This window comes from Choloepus didactylus, chromosome 1 (genome assembly GCF_015220235.1).
Source record: "Choloepus didactylus isolate mChoDid1 chromosome 1, mChoDid1.pri, whole genome shotgun sequence".
NCBI lineage: Eukaryota > Metazoa > Chordata > Mammalia > Pilosa > Megalonychidae > Choloepus > Choloepus didactylus.
The window spans coordinates 171,309,519-171,335,537 of NC_051307.1; the positions used below are offsets into that span (position 1 = coordinate 171,309,519).

Genomic DNA, 26,019 nt, shown 5'->3' on the forward strand with positions numbered 1-26,019 from the left:
CTCTTATGAGTAATGACTGCTTTCTTGTTCAACTGGGTCTTCAAATTTACTGATGCCTTCTCCTTAGTAAATCAGTAAATCAATACCAAATATCCACAAACACCTTACGCTCTCCTAATACTACCCTTGGTCATGTCCTGAAAAAGGGAAGAAGTGGAAAGTTGAGTGACTTTTGGGGATGAAGTCTTTGAACTTATCCTTGTCTCTATTTCTTAAAACAAAACATAGGAAATCTGTACTTTAGTTAACAATAATTTGCTAATGCTAATTTCACAGTTTTGACAAATGTACCATGGTAATGTAAGATATTAATATTAGGAAAAACCGTTTGACATGAATAGAGGAAATCTTTGTTCTCTTTGCAATTTTTCCATAAATCTCAAATTATCACAAAGTAAGTTTGTCTAAAGCAAAAAACAAAACAAAAAATCATAGTGGCAGGCACTGGGTGAACTATGAGGAATGGAGATAAATATGCTTCCTATCACTGATGTGTGTTATCAGTGCTGTGTATCTAATTATTTTAAGAGATTACAGAGATGAAACTTGAAGCTTTTCTCTGATAATCTGTTCTGGGTCTACAATTATTCTTGAGAATGTGTAGCACTTAATACAATACCTTACAAATGTTTTCGGTCTCACTTGCCACACACACACACACGCACACGCACATAGACACGCACACACACACCTCACACCAACACAGCACATACTCAGACTTCTGACACTTATCCAGATATCTCTCAGCCATCTCTGCTACTGGGGTAAGAGGGCTCCAAGGGACAGAGTAGCCCTCACAGTGTGTCCTCTAGTGTTCAATTTCTTTCACTGCTGTGCCTCTCTCAGCCAACCACCTGTTACCTTATGAATAATAAAAATCACAGTGATTTTCTACTTTCACCCTAATGAAGTTCAAGAGGAGGAAGTGGGTCTTCAGGATCATGAAGGGAGGGGAAGTAAACTCTAAGTTTAATATTTTTATGCTTGGAATTTACATTGGTAACCATTTGATCACTGCTAAAGTAACATTCAGGTTCTAAATTCCAAGGTATGCCATGTCTGCTTTGTGGGTTTGGAACTTCTATTTTCTCTGATGCCTTGTAATGCTTTTGGGACACATTCTCCCACCTTAAGTAAGAGTGGGCATTGTAAATGCAAACTTATTTAATAATGGTTTCACCAAACCTCAATTTAAAATGATAATTTAAAAAGATCACTTCTTTATAAGCAATGTAGTATAGCAGAAAGAGCAGGAAAATTAGGTTAGGAAGTGATGGACTTGCATCTCAGTTCTAATACTTCCTAAGAGAAGGGGGAAAATTGCTCAACTTCTAAATGTTGGAACCCATCAGTAAATAAATATAGAAAAAAGAGTCATTGTGAAGTTTGAAAGAAAATAATGTTCTATGAAAGCCTAACAAAATCCTTGGCATTTCGCATTGGCTGCTGTCACAGATTTTGTTGGTGCTCCACCCATATGCCATCACCCTATATGATTTGCATCCCTAGGATCTGTAACTCTTTGCCTGGTGCTTTCTCCCAAGGAGGACGGCTCCTCTGCCAGTGGGTATGGAACTGGTGGAGTAATGTTCTCCAGGAGCAGTCCTCAATCCACAGTGTATATGTTTTCCTACTCCAAGAGGGATATGTGCTCTACATTGGTCCCAGAGATTCCCTAATGGGATTAAGTCCCAATTGCCCATAGTGGTAACTTGCTTGATTATGCATACTTCATTGACTCTCTTCTCTCCTCTGTCTCCCTTCCCTACTGTCTACTAAAGATGTTTGCCTGGATGAACTCTTAAATAAATTACTTATATTTAAAGTCTCATCTCAGGGCTTGCTTCTCAGGAACCTAAATTAAGACAGCTTTCTTCTCCACCATTTATGTGAGCCATAATCAAAATTCTCACCTCACTAATACACAGTGGAAATTAGGAAATATCTTAAGGCAAATGAAAATGAAGACAACGAACCAAAAACTTAAGGTATGCAACAAAGGCAGTGCTAAGAGGGAAACTTATAGTTCTAAATGCTAACATTAAAAAAGAAGAAAGATATTCAAATCAGAGAACTAACCTCAAAACTGGAATAACTAGGAAAAGAAGATCAAACTGAACTAAAAGCAAGCAGAAAGAAGGAAACAACAAATATAAAAGTGCAGATAAATGAAACAGAGAATAAAAAGCCACGGAAAATTAGCAAAACAAAAAATTGGTCCTTTGAAAAGATGAATAAAATTGTCAATCCATTAGCTAGACTGACAAAGAAAAAAAGAGAAAGGATGCAAATAACTTAAATCAGAAATGAAAAAGGAGTACATTGCAACAACCCCACAGAAATACAAAGAGTATAAGAGGACACTATGAACAACTGTACACCAACAAATTAGAAAACCTAGAGGAAATGGATAAATTCCTAGAAACACACAAACTACCTACACTGATAAAGAGGAAATATAAAATCTCAACAAACCAATAAACTAGTAAAGAGATGGAATCAGTAATCAAAAATCTTCCAACAAAGGAAAGCCCAGGGCCAGATGCTTCACAGGGTATTTCTACCAAGTATTCAAAGAACAGTTAATGCCAAATCTTGCTCAAATTCTTCTCCCCCCAAAAAAATTAAAGAGGGGGGAATACTCCCTAACTCATTCTATGAGGCCAACATCACCCTCATACCAAAGCCAGATAAAGATACCACAAGAAAAAAATTACAGACCAATATCTGTCATGAACATAGATGCAAAAATCTTCAAAATAATACTAACATGAAGATGATTTGTCTTAGTCATCTTTGTATTCCTAGTGCCTAGCACATGGCTTTCAATAACTGTTTATCAAATAAATTAATCAGTGTTCCGAACAGCAAAAAAAATAAAAAATAAAAATAGTAATAATACTAACAAACCAAATTCAACAGCACAAAAGAATTATACACCATGATCAAGTGGGAATTATCTCAGGTAAGAAAATTAAATATAGAATTACCATATGACCTGGCAATCCCACTTATGTGGTTCAAAATAAGAAAGTCAATTGATATAATATATTACATTAACATAATGAAGAAAAAAAAGCACATGATCATCTCGATGAAGAAAAGGCATTTGACAAAATCCAGATCCCCTTCTTGATGAAAACACTTAGAAAACTCAGAATAGAAGGAAACTTCCTCAAGATGATAGAAGGCATATATGAAAATCCCACAGCTAATATCATACTTAATGGTGAAAGACTGAAAGCTTTCTCTTTAAGATCAGGAATGAGACAAGGATGCCCACTGTCACCATTGTTATTGAACATTTTACTAGAAATTCTAGCCAGAGCAATTAGGTAAGAAAAATAAAGGAAAAGCATCCAAATTGGAAAGTAAGAAGTAAAACTTTCCCTATTTGCAGTTAACATAATCCTATATAAAGAAGAATCTTGAAAAATTCACAAGAAAACTTCTGGAGCTAATATATGGATTCAGTGAAGTGTCAGGATACAAGATCAACATCCAAAAGGCAGTAGTGTGTCTATACACTAGTAATGCACCATCTGAAGAAGAAATCAGGAAACAAATTCCATTTACAGTAGCAATAAAGGAATCAAATATTTAAGAATAAATTTAATGAAGGTTGTAAAGGATTTGTACACAGAAAATGGCAATACATTGCTAAAATAAAGCAAAGAAGTTCCAAATAAATGAAAAGAAATTCTGTGTTCATGGATTGGAAAACAAAATATTGTTAAGCTGTCAAATCTACCAAGGGTATTTACAGATTCAACACAGTCTCAATCAAAATTCCAATAGCCTTCTTTGCAGAAATGGAAGAGATAATCATCACATTTATAGGGAAGGATAAGAGGCCCCAAGAGCCAAAGCCACCTTGAAACACAAGAACAAATTTGGAGGACTCACACTTCCCAATCTCAAAACTTGTTACTTATTAAAAAGCCTCAGTAATCAAAACAACATGGTACTAGCACAAGGGCAGACATATAGACTGCTGGAATGAAATTGGAGCATTCAGAAATCAACTTTCACATTTATGGCTAATTGATTGAGAAAGAATAATCTCAACAAATGGTGCTGGGAGAACAGGATGTCTCATATACAAAAAATGAAAGCAAACCTCTACTTTACATCATATACCTGACATCAACTCAAAATGGACAAAAACCTAAATATAAGAGCCAGAACTATAAAACTCCTTGAAGAAAACAGGGAAGCATCTTCAGGACCTAGTGTTAGGAAACACATTCTTAGACTTTACACACAAAGCACAAGCAAAAAAAAGAGAAAAAATAGATAAATAAGACCTCATTAAAATAAAAAATATTTGTGCACTGAAGGACTTTATCATGAAAATAAAATGTGAACTACATAATGGGAGAAAATATGTAGAAATCACATACCCAATAAAAGTTTAATATTGAGAATATATACAGAAATCCTGTAACTCAACCACAAAAAAGGCAGATAACCCAATTAAAAAATGGGCAAAAGACTTGAACACACATTTCTCCAAAGTAGAAATACAAACGGCCAGAAAGCACATGAAAAGATGCTCATCATAAGTCGTTAGAGATATGCAAATCAAAACCACAATGAGATACCATTTTATACCCACTATAATAGCTACTATTATTAACAAAACAGATTTACAAGTGTTTGAGAGGATGTGGAGAAACAAGAACACTCATGCATTGTTGGTGGGAATGTAAAATGTTACCCTGCTGTGGAAGACAGTTTGGTAGTTCCTCAGAAAATTAAATATGGAATTATCATATGACCTGGCAATCCCACTTCTAGGTATATACCCCACAATATTGAAAGCAGGCCCTCAAACAGATATTTGCACACCAATGTTCATAGAGGCATTATTCACAATTGCTAAAAGATGGAAGCAACTCAAGTGTCCATCACCTGATAAATGGATAAACAAAATGTGGTATTTACACACAATGGGATATTATTCGGCTGTAAAAAGGAATGAGATTTGATACTTGCAGCAACAAAGATAAACCTTGAAGATATTATGTTGAGTGAATTAAACAGGACACAAAAGGACAAGTATTGTATGATCTCACTGATCATATACATATTTACAAAATAATTGGAATAAAATATTCAGAGTCAGAAACTAGAATAAGTTACCAAAGGCCAGGGAGAGGGTAGAGATTGGGGAGTTAATGCTTAAATTTTGCAGATTTTCTATTTTGGATGATGAAAACATTTTGGTAGTGGAAGGTCAAGACGGTAGCACAACATTGTGAATATAATTAACAGCACTGAACTATATATCTGAATATGGTTAAAGTGAGAAACTTTATGTTGCATATATATGTTACTGGAAGAAAAAATTTTAAAAATCCATAAGACTGTTCAACAGTGAATCCTAAAATAAACCATTAACTATAGTTAATAGTGCAATTATTAAAATGTTTTTCATCAATTGCAACAAATACAACAAATATACCATTCTAATGCAAGTATTAATAATAGGTAGCATATGGGAACTCTGTATTTTATGCATGATTGTTCTGTAAACCTACAACTTCTCTAATAAAAAAAATAAAGATGCAAAAGGAGTCATTCTATATTTGAAATTATTGCCTATTTATTTCATAAATCTATTTTATTCATCTAATGCATTTTAGCAATGATGGGATTATTTGGATACCTTTTGTTTTCGTCATATGGCAGTGTGTTCAGTATATTCAGATTCAACTTCATATTGTGTATGCTCTTTCTTCGAATGTTCTTCAGTAAAATAAAATTTAGCAAAAGCAGACAGACTGTTCTAGGACATCCCTTTCTTTAGAGACCTGAGTTTCTCTGGCATAAAAAAAGATTGGATTCCAAATTGGTTAAATTGCTTCTTCTGTACAGTACAGTGACATGTTGTCTTGTTACAGTGGAACATGTGCTCTCATTTTGGACGAGCTGTTCTGTGAAAAAGTTTTATTTAGCTCACATATCCAATCCCCGGATTTGGGGGTGTTACCTCCTTTCCTTGTTACTGTTTTTTTTTTTTTTTTCCATCATCATCATTGCTTCGGTTCTGTCAGCTGTAACACGGTTTAGTAACAACCCTTCTTAAAAAATAAGATGTTTCTCAAAATAGTCAGAACAATCAGCACAACAGAAAAGAGACATTAACAAATGTAGGTCTGTGGTTCGTCTGGGATTTGCTCCTTGAACGACTTCAGAGGCACACAACCTCACACATAAGTAAATGAACAGACACTGAGTGAGAATATAATCTGCATGTCCTAACACAAACCTTCATCCTATTTTATTAAGGAAAGCAAATTATATGACATCTGACGTGGTTCAGAAAACACTTATGTTTTACTTTTGTCCAAATTAAATAAATGTATTGGCTAGATTTGCTTTTGGTTCACCTTTTTTAATGAGAAAACTTTAGGTTTTGTGAGCAAATTAATATTTTAATTCAATTTAAGATCAACAGATGGGTCCAGTGTTTATTCATGGCCTGATTATATAACTGATTCAGTCCAGAGGAAGCAGTGACTTTATTATTAGTTTTTTCCTCTGGGCATCATATAAAACAAAAATTAGAATCATGCTGTGTTTGCTTTTTGGACAAAGTGACATTTTTCAGCTGCTCAGACGTCCCTATAATTAGCAGAAATGACCAATGTGGAACAAAGGGACAAGGCCCTTTAATTACTCCGTTGTCAAGCAGAGATGACATCCTCTTTCAGAGCACAACTTAGACGATGCCTGAAAAATAGCCAGAACATCAGTTATTCAACACCCCCTTGTTGTCCATACTGGACAGCCCTTCAGTCACGTGCCTATAACAGAACTGCTCTGTGGAAGTCTCCATCCAGAGTATGACAGTAAGTTCAGATGTCATCTCTGCTTGCTGATTCTTACCTCTAAGTCTTGACTCTCTTCCTACAGTGCATATAAACTCACCAGTAAATATTTTAAAAATACACATTTGATTGACTTTTGTAGTGTCTCTAATTTACCTTCGTTAAATTATCTTTATTTCTAAATCTTTTTCAACAAGGGATTAAATCAGCAGTTTTACCATGTCATACTTTCTCACTTCCTCCTTCCTCTCACTTAAAATTCTAGGGCAGGGCTTTTTAGTCTGGGTCCTTGGACCATGCAAGTATGAAAGGGCCGTGGACACCTGAAAATATATACATAACTGTGGGTGTTTGCATTTTTCTGGTAAAAGGAATCATGTCTTTCTTCAGGTTCAAAAATGGTTATATAACTCCTGGACTTTTCAGAACTACTGCCCCTGGATTGTCTCCCTCACTTATCTATTAGTTAGGAAATACTGAATTGTAGCACATCACCTATGGGTTCTATTGAATAAATGCAGTCACCCCTTCTTTTTTCCATTAAAATTCACAGCTGACCTCATATTTTCCTCTCACCATTTTGAATTTCATGACTTCTTTTACAATTTAAGTAACAGAAGGAGAAAGGAAACATTAAGCACTAAATTCCTGCCAGAAATAGTGCTTGGTATTTTCTTCATGTGGCATCTCATTTCTAATGCCACAGCAACCCCTGTTTTAACAAATGAGAAAACCATATCTCAAAAAGACTAATTATTCCTTTAGCAGCATAAATTCCTGAGTCCAGATTTGAATCTGTGTTTGATTCAACAGTTGAGTCCTTCCATGAAGCCTTTCCAGCCAGGGTGAATGGTCATAGCTTACTAATGGCATCACCTTAAAAAATAGTTTCTCTACTCTGTGCATAAACATAATATATATATGTTTGTATATTTACAAATGCATATGTTGATATATCTGCATCAATGTTGTCTCTCTCTATCTCATACTATCATAGAGGGCAAGAACCATTTGCACATTCATTCATTCACTTTTTAAAATAACTTTTATTAGATCCTCCTATTTTGGGTGCTTTGCTAAGTTCTAGAATAGTGGCTCTCATCTCTAGCTTAACATTAGAATCTCCTGGAAAACTTTTTAAAAATATCAATGCCTGGGATCAGCAATAAAAATTTTGACTCAGTTAATGTGCATGGAACTTGGACAGAGTATTTTTAAAAAGTTTTTCCAGCTGCAGCCAGCCTTGAGAACCATCATTCTAAAGCAGTGGTTCTCGAAGAGTAGTACCCTAGACCAACACTATCAGCATCACTTGGGAACCTGTTAGAAAGGCAAATTCTCATCTCTTCCCTTGAATCTTCCAACCTACTTTATCAGAAACTCCAGCAGTCAGCCCCAGCAATCTGTGTTTAACATGTACTCTTTATATTTCTGGTGCACACTAAATGTTGAGAAATATTTCTCTAGAGACACAAGATGAATAAGGCCCAGAACCTGACAATAAGCATTTCTCTTTAGTGTCAAAGAATTCCCAGTTGTTTCAAATTTGAGTTGTAATCTTCTAAAACAATAATGCAATCTATAACTTTAGTTGATAATGACAGTATTATCATTACTTAAAAAGCATAATGGTTTTTCATCTCTTTTTGGGCAGCCGTTGAATGAAATGTTTATGAGAAAGTAGTGGTCAGCAGATAACATCCATTCACAAAAGTCATGCAAACATTATGGGTCAGGCTGCATCATCCTAGTATTTCATAATGCACACACATACAGAGCAGGTGAAGGGGATTTAAAACTACACAATCTTAAAAGGCAAATATTTCCAACAAAGGATTTTAAAGTAGCCTTTGTGATATATTTCCATTCTAGATAATGCAATTATTATTAATATCCTATTCCCTATTTTCTCATTTTTATAGCCTTTATAGCTTTTTAATAGTATGGTTAACATACAATAAACTGACATACCTAAGGTATATAATTGGATAAATTTTGACACAAACATATACCAGTATCATAAAATAATTGTCAGGGGGCATCCAATTCTATTACAGGTATCTCAAGGTTGCCCAAATGGTAGCATGGTTACAGAGAAAGCCTCCTGAGTATGGAAAGATGAGCTGAGACTTAAAGGGCAAATAGATATTAGCCCAAGCGGATAAGAAGGGGAAGGATAGTACAGAATGGAAATACAGCCTATCTCACCTGTCTGAAGTCTAGAATCTTGTGTTTGTTGTTATTTATCATCATGTATGTTTTTTAAATGTCTCACTGACCCCTTCACTTGTTAACATTCCAGTTGAGAACTGAGCTGCTGGCTAGTAAAATGTACAAGACTGCTACTGAAAATAGCAAACCCTGTTTCTCTCTCTGCAGTTAGTTTCTTGCATTGAGGAAACCTGTTCAGCTTTGGACACTGGTCCACTCTCAAGTGTGTATTTCTCTGCTGTGTGTTACAGAGAACGCCTTGCTTAAATGTATTTTTATCTTTCATAGCAAAAATCTAATCCCTTGCCTTTAACTCCCTTTTAACTCTTTTTCTTCTTTCCCCCAAGCAAATTATTATGTCCCTAAATGTTCATTTATCATTGCCCCAACATGCTAATACTGGGGCCTCACTTTTTGGTGTTAAATTCTCTTTCTCTCCACCATTGCAGGTTGGCTCCATGAGCTGGGAAAGAGACTGGAATCACCATATTATGGCAACAATACCCTGGGGGGCCCGTCCATCCGAAGTGCCTACATAGCCGCCCTGTACTTCACCCTCAGCAGCCTCACCAGTGTCGGGTTTGGGAACGTTTCTGCTAATACGGATGCAGAAAAGATCTTCTCCATCTGCACCATGCTGATTGGTGGTAAGGTCGCTTCTTCTTTTATACCAAGAGGAAAAACAAGTATCTGCCAAATTCTCACTGTTCTATTTGCACTGATTTTAAGCAAAATAGAGATAAATTGATTGCACTGGAAGATTCAAAATCACTAAATAGGAAATCAGTGACAAATATTTTTAATACACATACAGATTAGTAAAAGTCTGTGATCTGAAAGAATTCCATTTTCTGGACAGGTGAATACGTAGCCATTTACCTGAGGGTTAATTTTGAAATGGCAGACATAGCTATGTTTTATTAACATGCTTATTTATCCATTGTGTTTGTGAGTTGCATGAGTCCCAGGTAAATGTTCAAAACTCCATTTTATACCCCCAAAAAGTCAGTGTTATCACATTTTATTAATACTAATGTTGAAAATTAAGGATGTTTGATAGATCAGTTGGTTAAAAACAAAATTAAAAACAACAAAAAACACCAAGACAATAGTAATAGTAAACATTTATTAATTGTTTCTATGTTTTATTCTCTGTTTGTGCTAAATACTTTAATACAAAATCTTGGTAAAAATTCTTAAAGCAAATAGATGGGGTTGGCACTATTATTATCCCAGTTTATAAATAAGCTAGTTATTAGATTATTGCCCCTGAGCTCCAAACCCACCTTCTTATACTCTGCTTTGTAATGCTGGGGTTCTGACCGGGCAAACATTCTTCTTTACCTGCTGACTTTCAGTTGCTTCTGCCAATAGAAGGTGCTAGAGGGAGACTGGAAGTCAGGAAGAGGGGAAATGGGACTGCCTGCTTCTGGTGTGCATGCTCTGTCTTCAGAGGCTTATCATCTCAGCAGGAAAAGGTTCCAGCTTCAGCCTCTTCAGGCACTCCAAAACCAGCTTCAAGGGGCCCCACAGAAATCCCTGCATCAGCTGAGGATGCCCCTTGTCTGAAGTGAGAGTTCTGGCCTTTCTTCTGGGCTTCTAGGTTCTGATATCATCACTTCTTCCCTTTCTTCTTCCTGCTCTAAAGGTGCAGCTCCCTCTTCAAGTTATTATAACCATGTTACCTTTATGCTCCCCTTTTACTCATTCAACCGTCCAACACCGGGGAAACCAATTCTTCATAGAAAAATTCCTGTATAAAATATATAGTATGATTTCTTTTTTCTGAATCACATAACTGAAACAGGGTTGATGCTATTATTATCTACACTTCAGATGACAAATTTAAGTAAAGCGACTTTCCCAATGCTTCACAACCAGAAGGAAAAAGAGGAAAGGTTTGAACCCAAGTGAATACTTACCTCTCCCTTCAAATACAAAAAAATGGATACTTACTGTATTGTAAGACTGATGCCATGGAGTAGTGGGAAATGTGGATATCTACCTGGATCAAGTAAGCTTTCATCTTAGACCAGAGTCTTATTAGAATTTTCTGCCCCACAGTATTCCCCTGAAAGCGTGTTTTGTCAAATTCTCCTAATGGCCTTAATCCCAGATACCACTTAGAATTTTGAACCTTATCATAAGACATGGTTCCCACAGGCTTCCTTGCATGGGATATGTAATATGAGTATGTGTGATTTCACGCAGCTAATCATCTAGCATATAGTGCAATCAAAGAAGTATAAATGCAGACCTTCCCTCAAGGAGCTTATGCTCCAGCTGGGAGGAGATGAGCTGTATTTCTGTGAAAGGAGTTTTAACAATATCAGGCAGTAATTGCTAAGTGCTAAATCAGTTAGGTCATTCAGAAGTGAAGCAGGGAGGAATGAGGCCAGGGATTGGGAGAATTTCTTGGAAGGAAAGGCAGTGCTTATGCAGAGTTGCTGAGGTAGCATGCTGGGGCTGCAGCGACTGTAACAGGCTCTTGGCAGATGTAAAGCATTAACAGCCTAGGAAGCAGAGAACAGGAATTCTCATTTTTTGAAGAGCTACAATGTGCCAGACCCCATGATGGCTGTTTTATACCTAGTGTTATGACTTATATAATTGCCACTCTCCTTGTTGGCCCATGTTTCAGCCTAGCAAAATGGCAAGCATTTTGCCAATATACACAGTTTATACTTATGCTTATTTAATATCTGTCCATGTTTCTTCTTCTACTGATGGAAATTTTGGGAAATGCTAAAATGCTCAAGGCTTAAGCCTACAAATTTGACCTTTGAAGACTCTCTTAAATAATTAAACTTATTCTCTATTGATTCATCTGCTATATTATGAGTGGTCCTCCTTCCAGATTTTATTAAGGCATAAATTGTTTCCTGCCTTTTACTGTAGGTAGAAGCTATGCTGGTCACAAGGCCAAAAAGATATGGGAAATAATCTGATAATGACACTTCATCACTTGTTTGTTAAATGTTTATTGACCAAATTTTCCTAGTACAAAACCAGTGTTGTTTGTAAATGGCATAACAGCATTTGGGTATCTTGAGCAACACTTAGGAAACCATGGGTTTTGAATGCCAAATGGCATCTAAGTCCCAAATTTGTGTTTGTGGGGAATAACTCCGTATTATTGTGAAAATCACCCTAGGCTAGAGGAAATAATGCCTGCATTTTAATATTTCTTAAGTAACTAATTACTTGCATGACTCTGGAAACAAATCATAAGAGCTCATATATATTGAACACTTATTACATTTAATTCTCATTCAACTATGAGACAGAAATTATTAATACTCCATTTTATGCATAAACAGAGGTTTAGTGAATTTAATCAGGATTCACTAAGCCTGGCAAAATTTTGTAAGATATTCATTTCACTATGTACTATAAATTTATTTTATTCACTTAATTTCCATAAATATATCCCTAATAATTCATTTTTTAAAAAGAAAATTTGAAGTGTATATTACCATGGACACGAGGCTGATGAACTTGCTAATGGTAGGGATGCAATATTTACTTCAAAAGTAAGCAGTAGCAATATTAAATGAGGCTGAGAACTGCCAAAACCCCAGATACTCACCTGGGGCAGAGGTGGTTGTGAACTGATGGAGGACTAAGGGGTGAAAAGGCACTGAGAGGACGAAGCTGAGAGTTCTCTGGAAACTCACTAGAGTTTCCACACGAGTTGTATAGGCTTTAGCTTTTATGTACGTTAACTTTCCATTTAAGATTCCATGTACTTTATCTGTATTAGCTGCATAAACCACTGATATATATATGGAAGAATAGTTAAGACTATCAAACAAAGTGTTTAAGCAAAAATAATGAGAAAAGTAACCCTGGCCTAGACATATCTCTACACAAAAAATTACAAAGCATTAACAAAAAGATATAGAAATGGCCTAAAATAATAGAAGGGTAGACAATGGGGATGGATGGAAGACTCAAAATTGTAAACATGTTGGTTTAATTAAATTAATCTAAAGATTCAATGAAATTCCAATAAATATCCCTGTAAATGTGTTTATGTGTGGGCTTTAAAACTGACAAGCTGCCTCTAAAATTTAATGGAAGTACAAAGGGGTAAAACTAATCAAATTGATCATGAAAAACAACAAAATTAGAAGACTGTGCTACAAATATTAAGATGTATTATAAATTGCTACAGAAATTAACAAAGTATGACATTGGCTCAAGAATGGACAAATAGACCAATGGAATAGGATACAAATAGGCCTACACATATATGGTCACTTTGTTTATGACATAAGTGACACTACAATGCAAAGGGGAAATGATGGTCTTTCAATAAATGCTGATGCATCAATTGGCTATATCCACATTTTGAAAAACAGTCTTGACCCATCTTAAAATTGTACATTAAAACTAATTCCAGACAGATGTGGAACACCATGACTCCTCCTACACTGCTAATGGGAGTGTCAATTCTTATATCTACCAAATCTGAACATACCTCTACTCTGTGACTCAACATTTCCATTTCTGAGAGTACACCCAACAGAAATACATACATATGAACATCAAAAGATATACAGTTATCCTTTCCACATCGCAACTTTCCCCATCATAGTTTCAATATATCATAAGTTGACATGATAAATTAAATGAGAATTATGGGGGTGTTTTGTGGAAGCCGTAGATGACACACAAAGGCCAACAGATGACACAGAAAAAGTTTAGAAACTCAGAAATGCATAAAATATATGATTAGTATTGTATAATATCAACATATTTTATCTTTTAATGCCAATAAGGTACTGTAAACACACCATTAAAAAAAAGAAAGAAAGAAAAAATTCAAACTTCTTCTCTGATACTAAGGGAAAGCCAAGATTTTTTATGTGGATTTTCCAGATCATGGGGTGCCACAGTCCTAACCCCAGCAATGTGGAAGGGATAACTGTACACAAATGCCTGTAGAGCATTATTATAAGAGTCTCAAACTGGAAATGAACCAAATGCCCATGAATAGACTAAATAGATGAGTTGTGAAATAATTATTCAATGGACTATTATACATCAATGAGGACGAATGAACTATCATACCATGCAACAGTATGGATGAACCTTAACTTAATGCTGAGCAGAGAAGCCAGACCAAAAACATATTTTATATGATTTCACTTATAAAAAGTTCAAAATAGGCAAAGCTTATTGATTGCACTACCATTCAGAACTGTGGCTAACTTTGGTAACTGGGGTGGATAGTGACTGTGAAGATGCCACTAGAGAAGCCTCTGGGATGCTAATAAACATTCTGTTTATTCTTCTAGGTGGTATTTCCATAGGAGTGTTCACTTTGAAAAAATCTCAATGAGCTGTACATTTAGTATCTCTCTAATTTTCTCTGTGTCTTTTTTGTTAATAGCAAAATTACCTTGTAAAATTGCAATAAATGAGCTTAAAATAACAATATAACTATCAAGTGTGGGATGAGAAGCAGGGAGATAATGGGTACTAGTGATCTAAGCTCTTCCCTTTCATATCAGGTTGTTTTAGGTGTTATTTAGCACCAATGAGCTGAGCAATAGAATTTAGACAAGTAACTTAGACAAAATAATTTAGACATTTAGAGAAAGTCATATTGTCTAAAATGTTGGTGGTAACAAGATCTAAAAGAAATCATTTTAAAAGGTTAACTTCGAGGGTGGGATGAGGATGAGGGGTGGGTATGGGGCTGAACTGTTCATCAGAAATTTTCTAAACTACTTGTTTATAATTTTAAAACGTTTTAAAGAAAGTATCAAACTATCAGAAATGTATTTCAGTTCCATAAATATTTTTGGCACACATATTATACCAGACACTGCATTAGATGCTGGGCAAATAAAGATGACTGGGTGTGATACTTTCCCTCAAAGGGTTCACAGTTTAGTAATGGAGATAGGTACTTAGGCAGATGATGCCTCCTTTTTCCTTTTTAATTTTTGCTAATACAATGTAGTCCATGAACATTTAGAAAAGATTGGAAAATAGGCAAAAAAAATAAAATTACATATAATCCTATCACCAAAAGATATCTTTTCAGTCTCTCTATATATATCCCTAATATTCTGAAATATTTATATCTAACTATTGATGCATCTCCTTTGTGTCACCGAACAAAATATACTATGAACATTTCCCCATGTTTTTAAAAGTTCTTCTGTCATATTAGCAACCACTGCCTAATAGTCACCTAGTGGGTTTACCTCAATTAGTGAGGCCATCAGTTCAGCCCGAGGTTGAATAAAGCTTCCTAGTGAAGATGACTCTCACTGAGGACAGTTCACATGAAGCGCTGTCAGCACTGAAAAGGTAGAGTGCAATTCTAATGGCGAATGCTTCCCTGAGGACCCCTCCACCCGTCACATTCTGTTGGACATAATTTTACTGGACCCATATGGGCTATGGTGCCTACACACGTGGGCTGTTTTCAAGATTTCTTTATGCTGCCATTTAAATTCATCATTTAGAAAATTGTTCTCACTCTCTGTTTTCTGCCCTCCCCCCCCATCAACAACCCAGGGCACTTCTAGCAGACTGGGAAATGAGGAGGTGGGAGAGAGGAGAAGGGCAGCCGAGAGCCTCCAGGAGAGCTATGTTGCCAAAAATTCAGAGGGAAGAGAGGGGGATGAGAGAAAGGAAAAAAGAATGAGAGAGAGAGAGAGAGAGAGAGAAAGGAACAGAGAAAGAAAGAGAGGAGAAGGAAAAGGAAGAGAAGGGAACAGAAAGGAGAAAGAAAGTGAAAGAGAAAACAGGCAGACCCTACAGGAGTGCTTTTTTCTTTTGAGGTCTAATGACTTTATTCTTTTGTCCCAGTTGTTGAGGTTCCTTGAAAGACCTGACATTGAGATGAGATTTTACAAAATTCATTTTATACAAAACTCCTACACAAGGTGAAAAGCTTCCCACACACTCAGCTGGCCTAGCACACTACTTCAAGAATTATATACATCATGTTTCGTGAGAATGAGTGATCATTTCCAAACTGACCCAGATATAGAAGTTCTTGAGTCAAACTTTAACAACATGAAATGATTCGGGCTGACAGCTACACACGCTATCTACCAGTGTGAAAATGATAACCAGTGACAGGAAGACCATAATAACTTTGGAAAATGAAAATATATGAGAGCCAATGTTTTATTTTTTTAACTATTTAAATAAGAACTATTCTCCTATGCTGAAATGAGACTTTGAAATTATGGTGACTCAGACATAGAATAGTACTTTCTGATAGCACTTACGAATGCTACAGTTAATCCAGTAATTCATTTTATTGATAATGTACAATTAGGATGCTAAATGATCTGAGCTTATTACTTCTGTTACTTTAAGTGCTTTACACACATTTTTATTAAACAAAGCGAAGTTAAAATCATACACATAATTAAAGAAAGCCATGTTAAAATAAATGGAATCATTACTTGGTTTAATCTCTATGAAAAGACTATCACATATTTTTAAGATGGTAGGGTTTCCAAACACTTAGTCATATTAGCAGAACCTAAAGTGGTGTTTAATTTCTTTGACTTGGAGGAGAATCAGTTTTCTTTGATTAGTGCTTGTCATAAATAGAGATCTTCCATTCCAAATAAAATATTTAAGTATCGGAAATGTGCTTCTAAAAGCACACAGAAAAACAATGAACCTATATTTAGAAACTACCTAGAGCTATTCAACATTAAGTTGTGAAGCAGTATACAATTTTCCTGGGATATTTTTGACCTGTTGGGAGATATTTCATTTTTTAACATTTAGGAATAATACATACTTGCATGTACTTACCTATAGCAGGTACTTATTGAATATTTATTGGATTTCTTCATCAAGAAATTATTTCTGTCAAGAACCACTCAAATATTTGAGTGGTTCTTGGAAAATCTTAAATCTCTTTTCTACACATTTTATTACATTAATAGCTTGTTGAGCACTCCAAAAATTCATGTTGAGCACTTTTAGGTATGGTGACTGTATTATTTATAATGAAATGATGACATATGGCCTGATAAAGGATTTTAATTCTGGTTTCTGATTATATTGAAATTTTTAAAACAGTGTTTGGTAATTTCTGGGAAATGGAGAACATTTTATAAATAGTGAATTTGAATTGGGATTGTCTTGAAATATTCAGAAGGACAGATGTAATTGTGTGTTGATACATTCAAACTAGCACATATTTTGATGTCAAGAAATTTTTAACATGGCTCCTTGAATACTGAGGTTTTGATTCAGGGACATTTTAAAAGATCTTAATAGACAAGCTACTAAGGTTTTAGTCTCTCTCTCTCTCTCTCTCTCTCTCTCTCTCTCTCTCTCTCTCTGTGTGTGTGTTTCGTTTTACTAAAACTACTGAGCTTGTTAAGTTCACCCAACCCCTAAGTTTCTTACTTCATTGCCAAATCTACCCCCAGAATGGGGATCAGGGATGCAAATCAAATATCAAAGTTTATCAGCCCATAAATATAAGGAAACCTGGAGCCCCCCTCACCTTGCCTTAGTTTTACAGCCCCGGATGGATCTAAGGCCTTCTTGGATTATCTGCTGGTGTCTGCTCAGGCCATTCAAATTCTATTCTGTTGATCACCATTTAGTATAAAATTCTGCCATGACTCTCTCTGACTTTAAGATACTTAACCACTCCCCACTGTGGGCAATTCCTGTAAAGTGGGGTCCATCCTCTTGCTCTACTTTTCTACATAGAACACACTCATCTCCACCCCCTCTTGAATTTATTGAACAAAGACTTCTCTCTCAAAAAGAGGAGACTCAGCAAGGAAGAGGGAGTGGAATTCTTTTGACTGAGAAACCTCATCAAAACTGGAGTCCTCTGTGTGTGTGTGTGTGTGTGTGTGTGTGTGTGTGTGTGCGCGCGCGCACACGCGTGTGCATGTTCACCGCTGACTCTCCTCAGGATGGTGTCAATGACCTGAGCAGCATACCTGCTTTTCTCTGTGAATCTATTTACATCTTAAATAATCAGCATCTCATATTTTCTGAGATCTCCCTTAAAATTAAAACAACTGGGGAGCTGGAGTGGGGTTGGGCTATATTTGAGCCATGTTAATCTCAGCTTCACACTGCTCAGGAAATCTCCAATGACATTTCTAATAACTTTCTCAATACTTTCATTAACATAATTGTGTCATATTTGATATCCTAAAACTAGCTTAAAATGATGACTTTTAGAAGTGAGATTAATATTCCCATAAAGGCTAACCAGTTATGGAAGACTTAAAAAATGTATTTGCCATGATAAAAATAACACTGGTAACTAGTAATACAATACAGATATGTACAGAATAGAAAATAAAAGTTCATCATAACCACAATGGCAGCTAAGAGATTGAGGATGGATCACAGGGACCTATTTTAAATATAATTGAGTATCTTTTAAAAATATTTTTACTCCAGCTAAGCCCTTTGGAATCAGGATGACTGCACCAAGATGCACTCTGTTGACAAGTGGCTGCACCAAAATGCCCACACTAAAATAGCTATATCATCATGTCCACATAAGCGTGCTCTGCTCTGGTCCAGAATATACAGATAGTAAATTTAAACTTAATATTTTTTATTTCCATCGTATTTCCCTCCTACTCTGTGTTGTGCTGTTCCTTCTAGCCTTAATGCATGCCCTGGTGTTTGGAAATGTCACAGCGATCATACAGAGGATGTATTCCAGATGGTCCCTCTATCACACGAGAACTAAAGATTTGAAGGACTTCATACGTGTCCATCACCTGCCCCAGCAGCTCAAGCAGAGGATGCTTGAGTATTTCCAGACAACCTGGTCAGTCAACAATGGAATAGATTCAAACGAGGTAACATTCATTTCTCCTGTTGATATTTTCAGGCAGAAAATATATATTTTAAGATAAAGGCAGGGTGCTCTTAAGGCAGGTCTCAAAAGTGAAGAGTACACCTACCAACTTCTTCATTCATTTATGTTTTAATCACTCATTAAACTAAATCCATGTTCTTTCACGTTGGTCAATCAGGTTGACTTACTTTCATTCCCACTGAATTATTTGAAGGAACCAGATCTTAAGATAGTTGAATGGTCTAATCTTGGAACATTAGATTAAGCAAGTGTTTGCCTTTAAAACAAAGTTAAATAAATGAATGTTTCCCAGCAAAGGTGTTATCTGTGAATTTCCAGAAACGTCCCAGATTACCACTGTGGGATATACATCAAGCAACATTTTTAAAGTGAATAGTCAGTTTCTCCTCTCTTCATATGATCATGGTGCCAGAGGAAAACACCAGCAGGCTCAAATTGCCTATCTTCTTCCTGAATAGGAGTCTTTGTGAGAGTCAAGTCACAATGAGCTACATGTTTTGATTTTCGAATCTTTTATTAAATAATTCTATTTTTCCAGACTCATTACCAGCTAATCATTCAGTCACACAAAACCAGGGTCACTGAAAATTCTTCCACGATGGCATATATACACATATTTCCTCTTTTGTACTCTGGTTAGCCAAGTAGGAAGTAGTAGGAAGAACATCTCTGATGTCTTGCAAAGTAAATCAATTAGGCTATACTTACTCTAACTTGATTCCCTCCTTTTATCTTATTTGACAGCTTCTGAAAGACTTTCCAGATGAGCTGCGTTCTGACATCACCATGCACTTGAACAAGGAGATCCTACAATTGTCCCTGTTTGAGTGTGCCAGCCGGGGCTGCCTCAGGTCTCTGTCTCTACATATCAAAACCTCTTTCTGTGCTCCCGGGGAGTATCTACTGCGTCAAGGTGATGCTTTGCAGGCTATCTACTTTGTATGCTCGGGCTCCATGGAAGTTCTAAAAGACAGCATGGTGCTGGCTATTCTTGGTAGGTCTAAGTTGAAAAGCTTTTATGAAATTTTACTGTGGAACATAAGTTAAAGAGATGAAATGGGGGGAAAAGTACCCTGCTATTCAGAGTAGGAAAATTACAGATTAATATGTGCCCCCAGGAATATTCTTTATATGGATTTAGTTCACAAACTATTTATTAGTTATTATTATTACATTATTTATTAAGGTAATAAAATACTGTGCCAACAGTTATATCCAATGATCATTTAATTCTTATGAAAATCCAGTGTTGTAAATATAATCTCCACTTGACAGATGAACAGAGTACCTTAATGTCCCAAATCACAGTCAGAAAATGAAACCCAGTTCTTTCTGATTTCTAAACCCAGATTACTAGTCATGACGTATGCTACCTCCTGATGAAATAACTAATCAGGTTATTTTTTGAACTGTCCTGTACATTTGAAAGTATACTAGTCAGTATTTTTGTGGAGCATCAATTCTGAAAAGAACATGAGAATTAAGTTTAATCTATGCTAGAAATAGAGCAAAATGACTGAGCCTCAATAATAAGCTCTCACAGCAATCATTAACCTAATACAGTCAAGGTGACTATAGGCCCTTTTTACTTCCTCAGAGAAAACTCATAAAGCAATTTGTGAAGATTTTGTGTCACAAAACTGACTCAAAATATTGACATAATTGGTCTTCATCAAATTATAAAAGAGAGCTGACAAAAAAAGTGCTTAGGGTTATGGTAGAAAAAAATCCAATCCCAAATTTTATGTGTGCATCTTTTCAAACCTGCTTTCATTCATTTATTTAACTAATGTTTATTGAGGCCTGCTAATGAATCAAGTTCTGTTACAAACACCAAGAACACAGCAGAAAAGGAAATGGCCAAACCCTCTGCCCTAATAGAGATGAAACTCAAGTGAGGGCTGTGAGGGGGGCTTTGGCCGTGGTGGTAGCAGTGACGGTGAGTGGTAGGTGAATTCAGGATGTCTTTTGAACATGGAGTCAACAGCATTTGCTAGAATAAATAGCTCACTGATGCTTAGAATTTGTCTTAATAATGAGGGCTTATACAGCAGTTTTTATTTTTTTTTTTTTACTTTAAAAAAAACTTTTATTGTGGACATGTACACGTAGCGTTAGATATGCCGTTTAACACTTTTAAGTGTACAGTTCAGTGGCGTTACAATGTTATGTCACCATCACCATTATCAAAACTTTATCGCTCCAAATGGAAACTCAGTACCCATGAGGTGTTAATACCCCATTCCCCTCTCCCAGCCCCTAGTAACCTCTAATCTTCTTTCCATTTCTATCAATATGCCTATTCTAGAGACTTCTTGTAAGCGGAATTGTACTGTTTGTCCTTTCCTGTCTGGCTTACTCCACAGCATGTGTTTTTGTTTATTTTTAATCATATCTCAGAATCTAATACTTGTAAGCTTGACCATTTACAAAGTGTTTTCATACATGATGCCTCATTTAAGACTCTACACAACTGAGAGAAAGATAGGTGAGGTATTTCTTTGTTTTCCCAAAGTCAACGCTAACCTGGGCCTTTCGACTCTATATTCAATGTTCTTTCCACCTATAAATAATGCCTGTATTATATATAATCATAGTGAACCTGCTGTCACTGGGTTCTAGCTAGTAAGCCTTCAGATTATCTTTAGGAAGTCAGGAAGAACTAATATTTATTGAATCACAAATATTAACTCAGTGTTTTATGTCCATTATCCAGTTTAAATCTTGCAACCCTATTAGGTTAGTGTGATTATCTCCATTTAAAAGTGAAGAGAGGGAGACTAGTAAATGGTGAAAGATCCATACACTTTTCGTTGTCTCATGTTGCCTTCATTTTACAACTTATCAAAGGGAAGGAAAGGCTTGTTTTTTCAAGCTTTGGCTCATCCTTGACTCACCCCCGTATGTTTCTCTTTGGTGGAAAGTCATGGAAAAACAACACAAAGCATTTATTATCAGCTTGACCAGTCCATGATCAATGCCAGAGTGAGGTTTCCTTTGTCTGTCTTTTTCTTAAGAGAAGGAGAATTTACACTCTTCCTGCCCACTTCTCAAGCTTTTGAATTTTAGACCAATTATTCTATCATTTTATTTTAAATTAGAATTGACTATCTCTAAATTTGCTTCAAAACCTTGATTTTATTCATAATTTTTTTTTCTATGGCTTCCTTAGTACCATTGTAAGTTTAGTAGCCTATTACACAGCCTGCTTTTAAAAGGGCATCTAGCATTTTTTTCCAGAATGTTTCAGTTTGATTTGCATGTAAGCAAAAATAATGCACCACTTTTAAACAGTTGTAATGTGGGATATTTTTTTCCATAATTGTAGCATATTTTAAAATGTGATAACTAATTCTCTGACTAGGAATGGAAAGGGAAGGCATCATGATAACATCAGAGCACAACAGGTGAAAATTTGTTGGCTTCTGTGTGATTGTCATCTTTTGTAATACATGATTCAATTGGATTTTCTGTTTTAAAAAAGTCTGCTTACAGCTGAACGATTTAACTCGTTGCTTTTTGCTCTCGGCCTAACATATCTACATCAATTGTGACTTCCATGACTAACATTTCTACATGTTTGCTTCCACTATGTGTCTATCTAAAATGGTTAAATACAAATTGTCACATGACCATTCTAAACATTGATATGTGGTGCTAGTACTAAACCCAAACAGTGATAATAAATTATTAATATTTGCTCTCAGTGATAAGCATTATTTCAATGGAAATCGAGTATTTTACTTTGCCTGTGGTAATATTGTGTTATAGGGCCAATTCAAATCAATACTGACTTTGATCATCTTAAGCACATGACTCCACATTTGATTTGTAGATACATTAACATATAATGCTGTTGTGCAGAAGTATCACCAACTACCTGTTAAGCCATAAGCTTACTCAAGCAACTCCCTTGTCCAATCAATAACTGAAGACATTTCTTAATCTTACACCTGGAGAGACAGTTGTTATATGGACTTGGGATTTGTGACAAGGACAGAAATTGTGTGCCTTGTACACCTTCATTTCATATTGAAATCATCCTGCTTTCCCCACCAATTCTTCAAAATTGTTTGAAAGAAAACAAAGCACTGATAAATGCACTCTTTACAGATGGCATTAGTCTGCCTAATTATAATTAAACATAATTTATAGTTCTAGCCTGAGTGGTTTGCAGATGCATCCCATCAACATATTTTTTCCCCAATGGAAGAAGAGCAGATAAAAAATATCATTAGTAGAGTTCTGAAAACTGGAGACTGTAAGGGGCCATAGAAATCTCATTCTCTTCTTTTAGAAATGTGGATATTGAAATCCAGAGTTATTAAACATATTAACTCAAGGTCCTAAATCTAGAAATTCATAGGACTGTATATTCATGAGGGTAAGAACCATGTTGTAATTACCAGAGCTTACTTGCCAGAGCTGGACACAGGGTCTAGCATGTATGGTCCATGCTATGTAAATATTCATTGAATAACATTAATCAACTGGAATTCTTTCTAGGGTAACAATTTTGGCAGGACTTGGTTCTATGTTCATATTTAGTGTCATAGTAGCTAAAATAGCCATACGATGACAACCCGAGGTATGAAAGTAGGATGACTCCAAAGTTATTTCAAACAACTGGTTATAAGACAGTGTAAATACTCATTGGACAAGACCATGCATTATGAGAAATTCTCCTCAAATATTACAAAATGTGAAAAACTGCTGTTTTTAAGTCACCCGGCTCTATTTCCATCTTGTGTCATATTCAACTTTGAGTTTTGGAGCAGCAATTTAGATTTATAACAAAATAAGCAAAAAAACCCCACAAAATGTCCAAGCTTAGAGGTATTGGTGGCAGCATGGAACCAAACTTGGATTCTTCAGCACCATCTGGCCATTTATCATCCTTTACTATCTATAACATAGATTTAAGTACGTGTCTGTGTGCATGCAGTTTGCCTGCCAAAATAGGCTCGGTTTCAAGGTCTAAATCCAATATTAATTTGAAGGTAATACCTGGATGTAACAATAATTTTTAAAATCCTCAACTTTTTTATCTGCCATAAATATTTATGAATGTCTCATGCATTTATGATTAATGTTGAATGTTTCCTTTTTCTCTCAAAACTTTTATTGAAGCCTATAACACGCTAGAGATGTACCTCCAGAAATGCTGGGAGCAATAAAAAATTTAAAAGTTAAAAGTTAAAAAAATTAATTGATTGTGGGGTAATTTGTTCTATTACATTGTAAATATATGGTTTTCTTAGTGTTTTTACTGTTGTTGGTGGTCAGTTGTTGGTTCCCTATGAAATGGAGCAAAGTGGCCACTGAAACAACAAAGTCAATCTTAGGTGTGATGCTTTTGAGAACAAAGTAAAGCTCAGAATCTCCTAAACTGGAGTCACGAATCTAATGCCAGTGCCCTCTGTGAATCTGATTATATTATGTTAGCTTTTAACCCAAGTTTCTCTGAGAACTGCATGGATTTTCATTCATATTTCTCACATGGGTGTTGGGTGAATTAATGGCTATGTCTAAAATAAATCTGAAACTGATATCAGCTTTTTGTTAGCGTTTGCTTTCCTGTTATTTCATATTGGTTCAGATAAAATTTAAAGAATCAAATAAATTGCCCCAAATTATCTAATCAGCAGAATCAAGGAAGTAAGCTAGTTCCTAGACAGTGAGTGGCAGCCTCAGTCTGGTAGGCAGAGATATTGTAGACAAAAATTCAAGGGCGCTGAGTATGGCGTGGGGCCCAGATAACTTGGATAAAATAGCGTTAGATCTCTCCCTCAGGTGGCACAATTGAAAAGCTCATGATTTTTCTCTTATTACTGTCTTAGTTTCCATGTTACTATGACAGATATCGCACAAACTAGTTTGGGCTTAAACAGCGGGAATTTATTGGCTCATGGTTTTGAGTCTACAAGGAGTCTAAAATCAAGATATCGTCATGGCTTGCTTTCTCTCAAAAATCTGTAGTCTTCTGGAGCTGGCTACTGGCAGCCTTGGGGTCCTCCCTTGACCTTCCTGACACATGATGATGTCCTCCCCACTCTCTTCCTGGCCTCCCCTCACTTCATGCTTCTCTCCATGGCTCTTACTATGTCTGAATTTCTCCTGTTTATAAAGGACTCTAGCAATCCAGATTACAGCCCACCCTCATTCAGCTGGACCACACCTTGACTAAAATAACATCTCCAAGAGATCCTAATTACAATGGGTTCACAGCCACAGAAATGTGGATCAAGATTAAGAACATGTTTTTTTTCTGGGGCATTTAACTCAATCTACCATATTCACTATTGATTTTAAGGTATAAAATGGGGTTTTTACTCTGTCATGGAGCATCAGCTCAATGAGTTATGTTTTCTATTTTATGTAATAGATTTCTTGCTCCATGGTGTCCAATATTTATCTCTTTCTCCCAAATCTGAGAAGAGGGATGGAGGGCCCCTCCTCCCACTCTACATCACCCATATCACCTTCCTATCTTACAGATATGTTCAGATCAACAAAGGAATGTGGGCAATTTAGAAAACTGAAGATCATGCTTATATTATTGTCCATAGTTCTAGAATCAAAATTTTGACTGTGCCTCTTGATGGTCTTACTTAAGAAACACAGAGCCATTGTTACATTCAGAAAAATGAGCTATTATTATTTCCCTTTAAGGCTTAAGGCATCAAGAGATTCATCTAAAAGCCTAATTCCCAGGAGGCACCTGTTTGGAGCCCATCTATAACCTATAATTCCTAACTATAGGTCTCTCAGCCTTTATCCCCTAGAGCAGTGGTTCTCAGCCTGGGGCAGTTTGGCCCACCGGGGGTCATGTCTGGAGATATTTTGGGTTGTCACAACTGGGGTAAGAGTCCTAATGGTATCTAGTAAGTAGAGTCCAGAGATGTTGCTAAACGTTCTGTAATGCATGGGAAAAACTCCACAACAAAGAATTACTGAGTTCAAAAATCTCAGTATTGTTGAGGTTGAGAAACCCTGCCCTGGTCTTTTCAGTGAAATAGCAATATTTTCGAGGTTGAAAAACCCTGCCCTAGTCTTTTCAGTGTGATCTCAGAGAAATGAAACCTGTAAATCAAATAAAGTTACCAAAGTTACCAG

The 26,019-nt window shown here is 36.0% G+C and overlaps 1 protein-coding gene across 1 annotated transcript in view; it reads left to right on the forward strand.

Moving 5' to 3' along the window:
- Window positions 1–26,019, forward strand: part of KCNH8 (potassium voltage-gated channel subfamily H member 8) — a 449,367-nt gene that overhangs the window by 349,122 nt on the left and 74,226 nt on the right. The window contains exons 8-10 of the mRNA XM_037828156.1: window positions 9,497–9,694; window positions 18,684–18,883; window positions 19,648–19,897. Of these exons, the coding sequence (XP_037684084.1) occupies window positions 9,497–9,694; window positions 18,684–18,883; window positions 19,648–19,897 (648 nt within the window). The remainder of the gene's footprint in view (window positions 1–9,496; window positions 9,695–18,683; window positions 18,884–19,647; window positions 19,898–26,019) is intronic.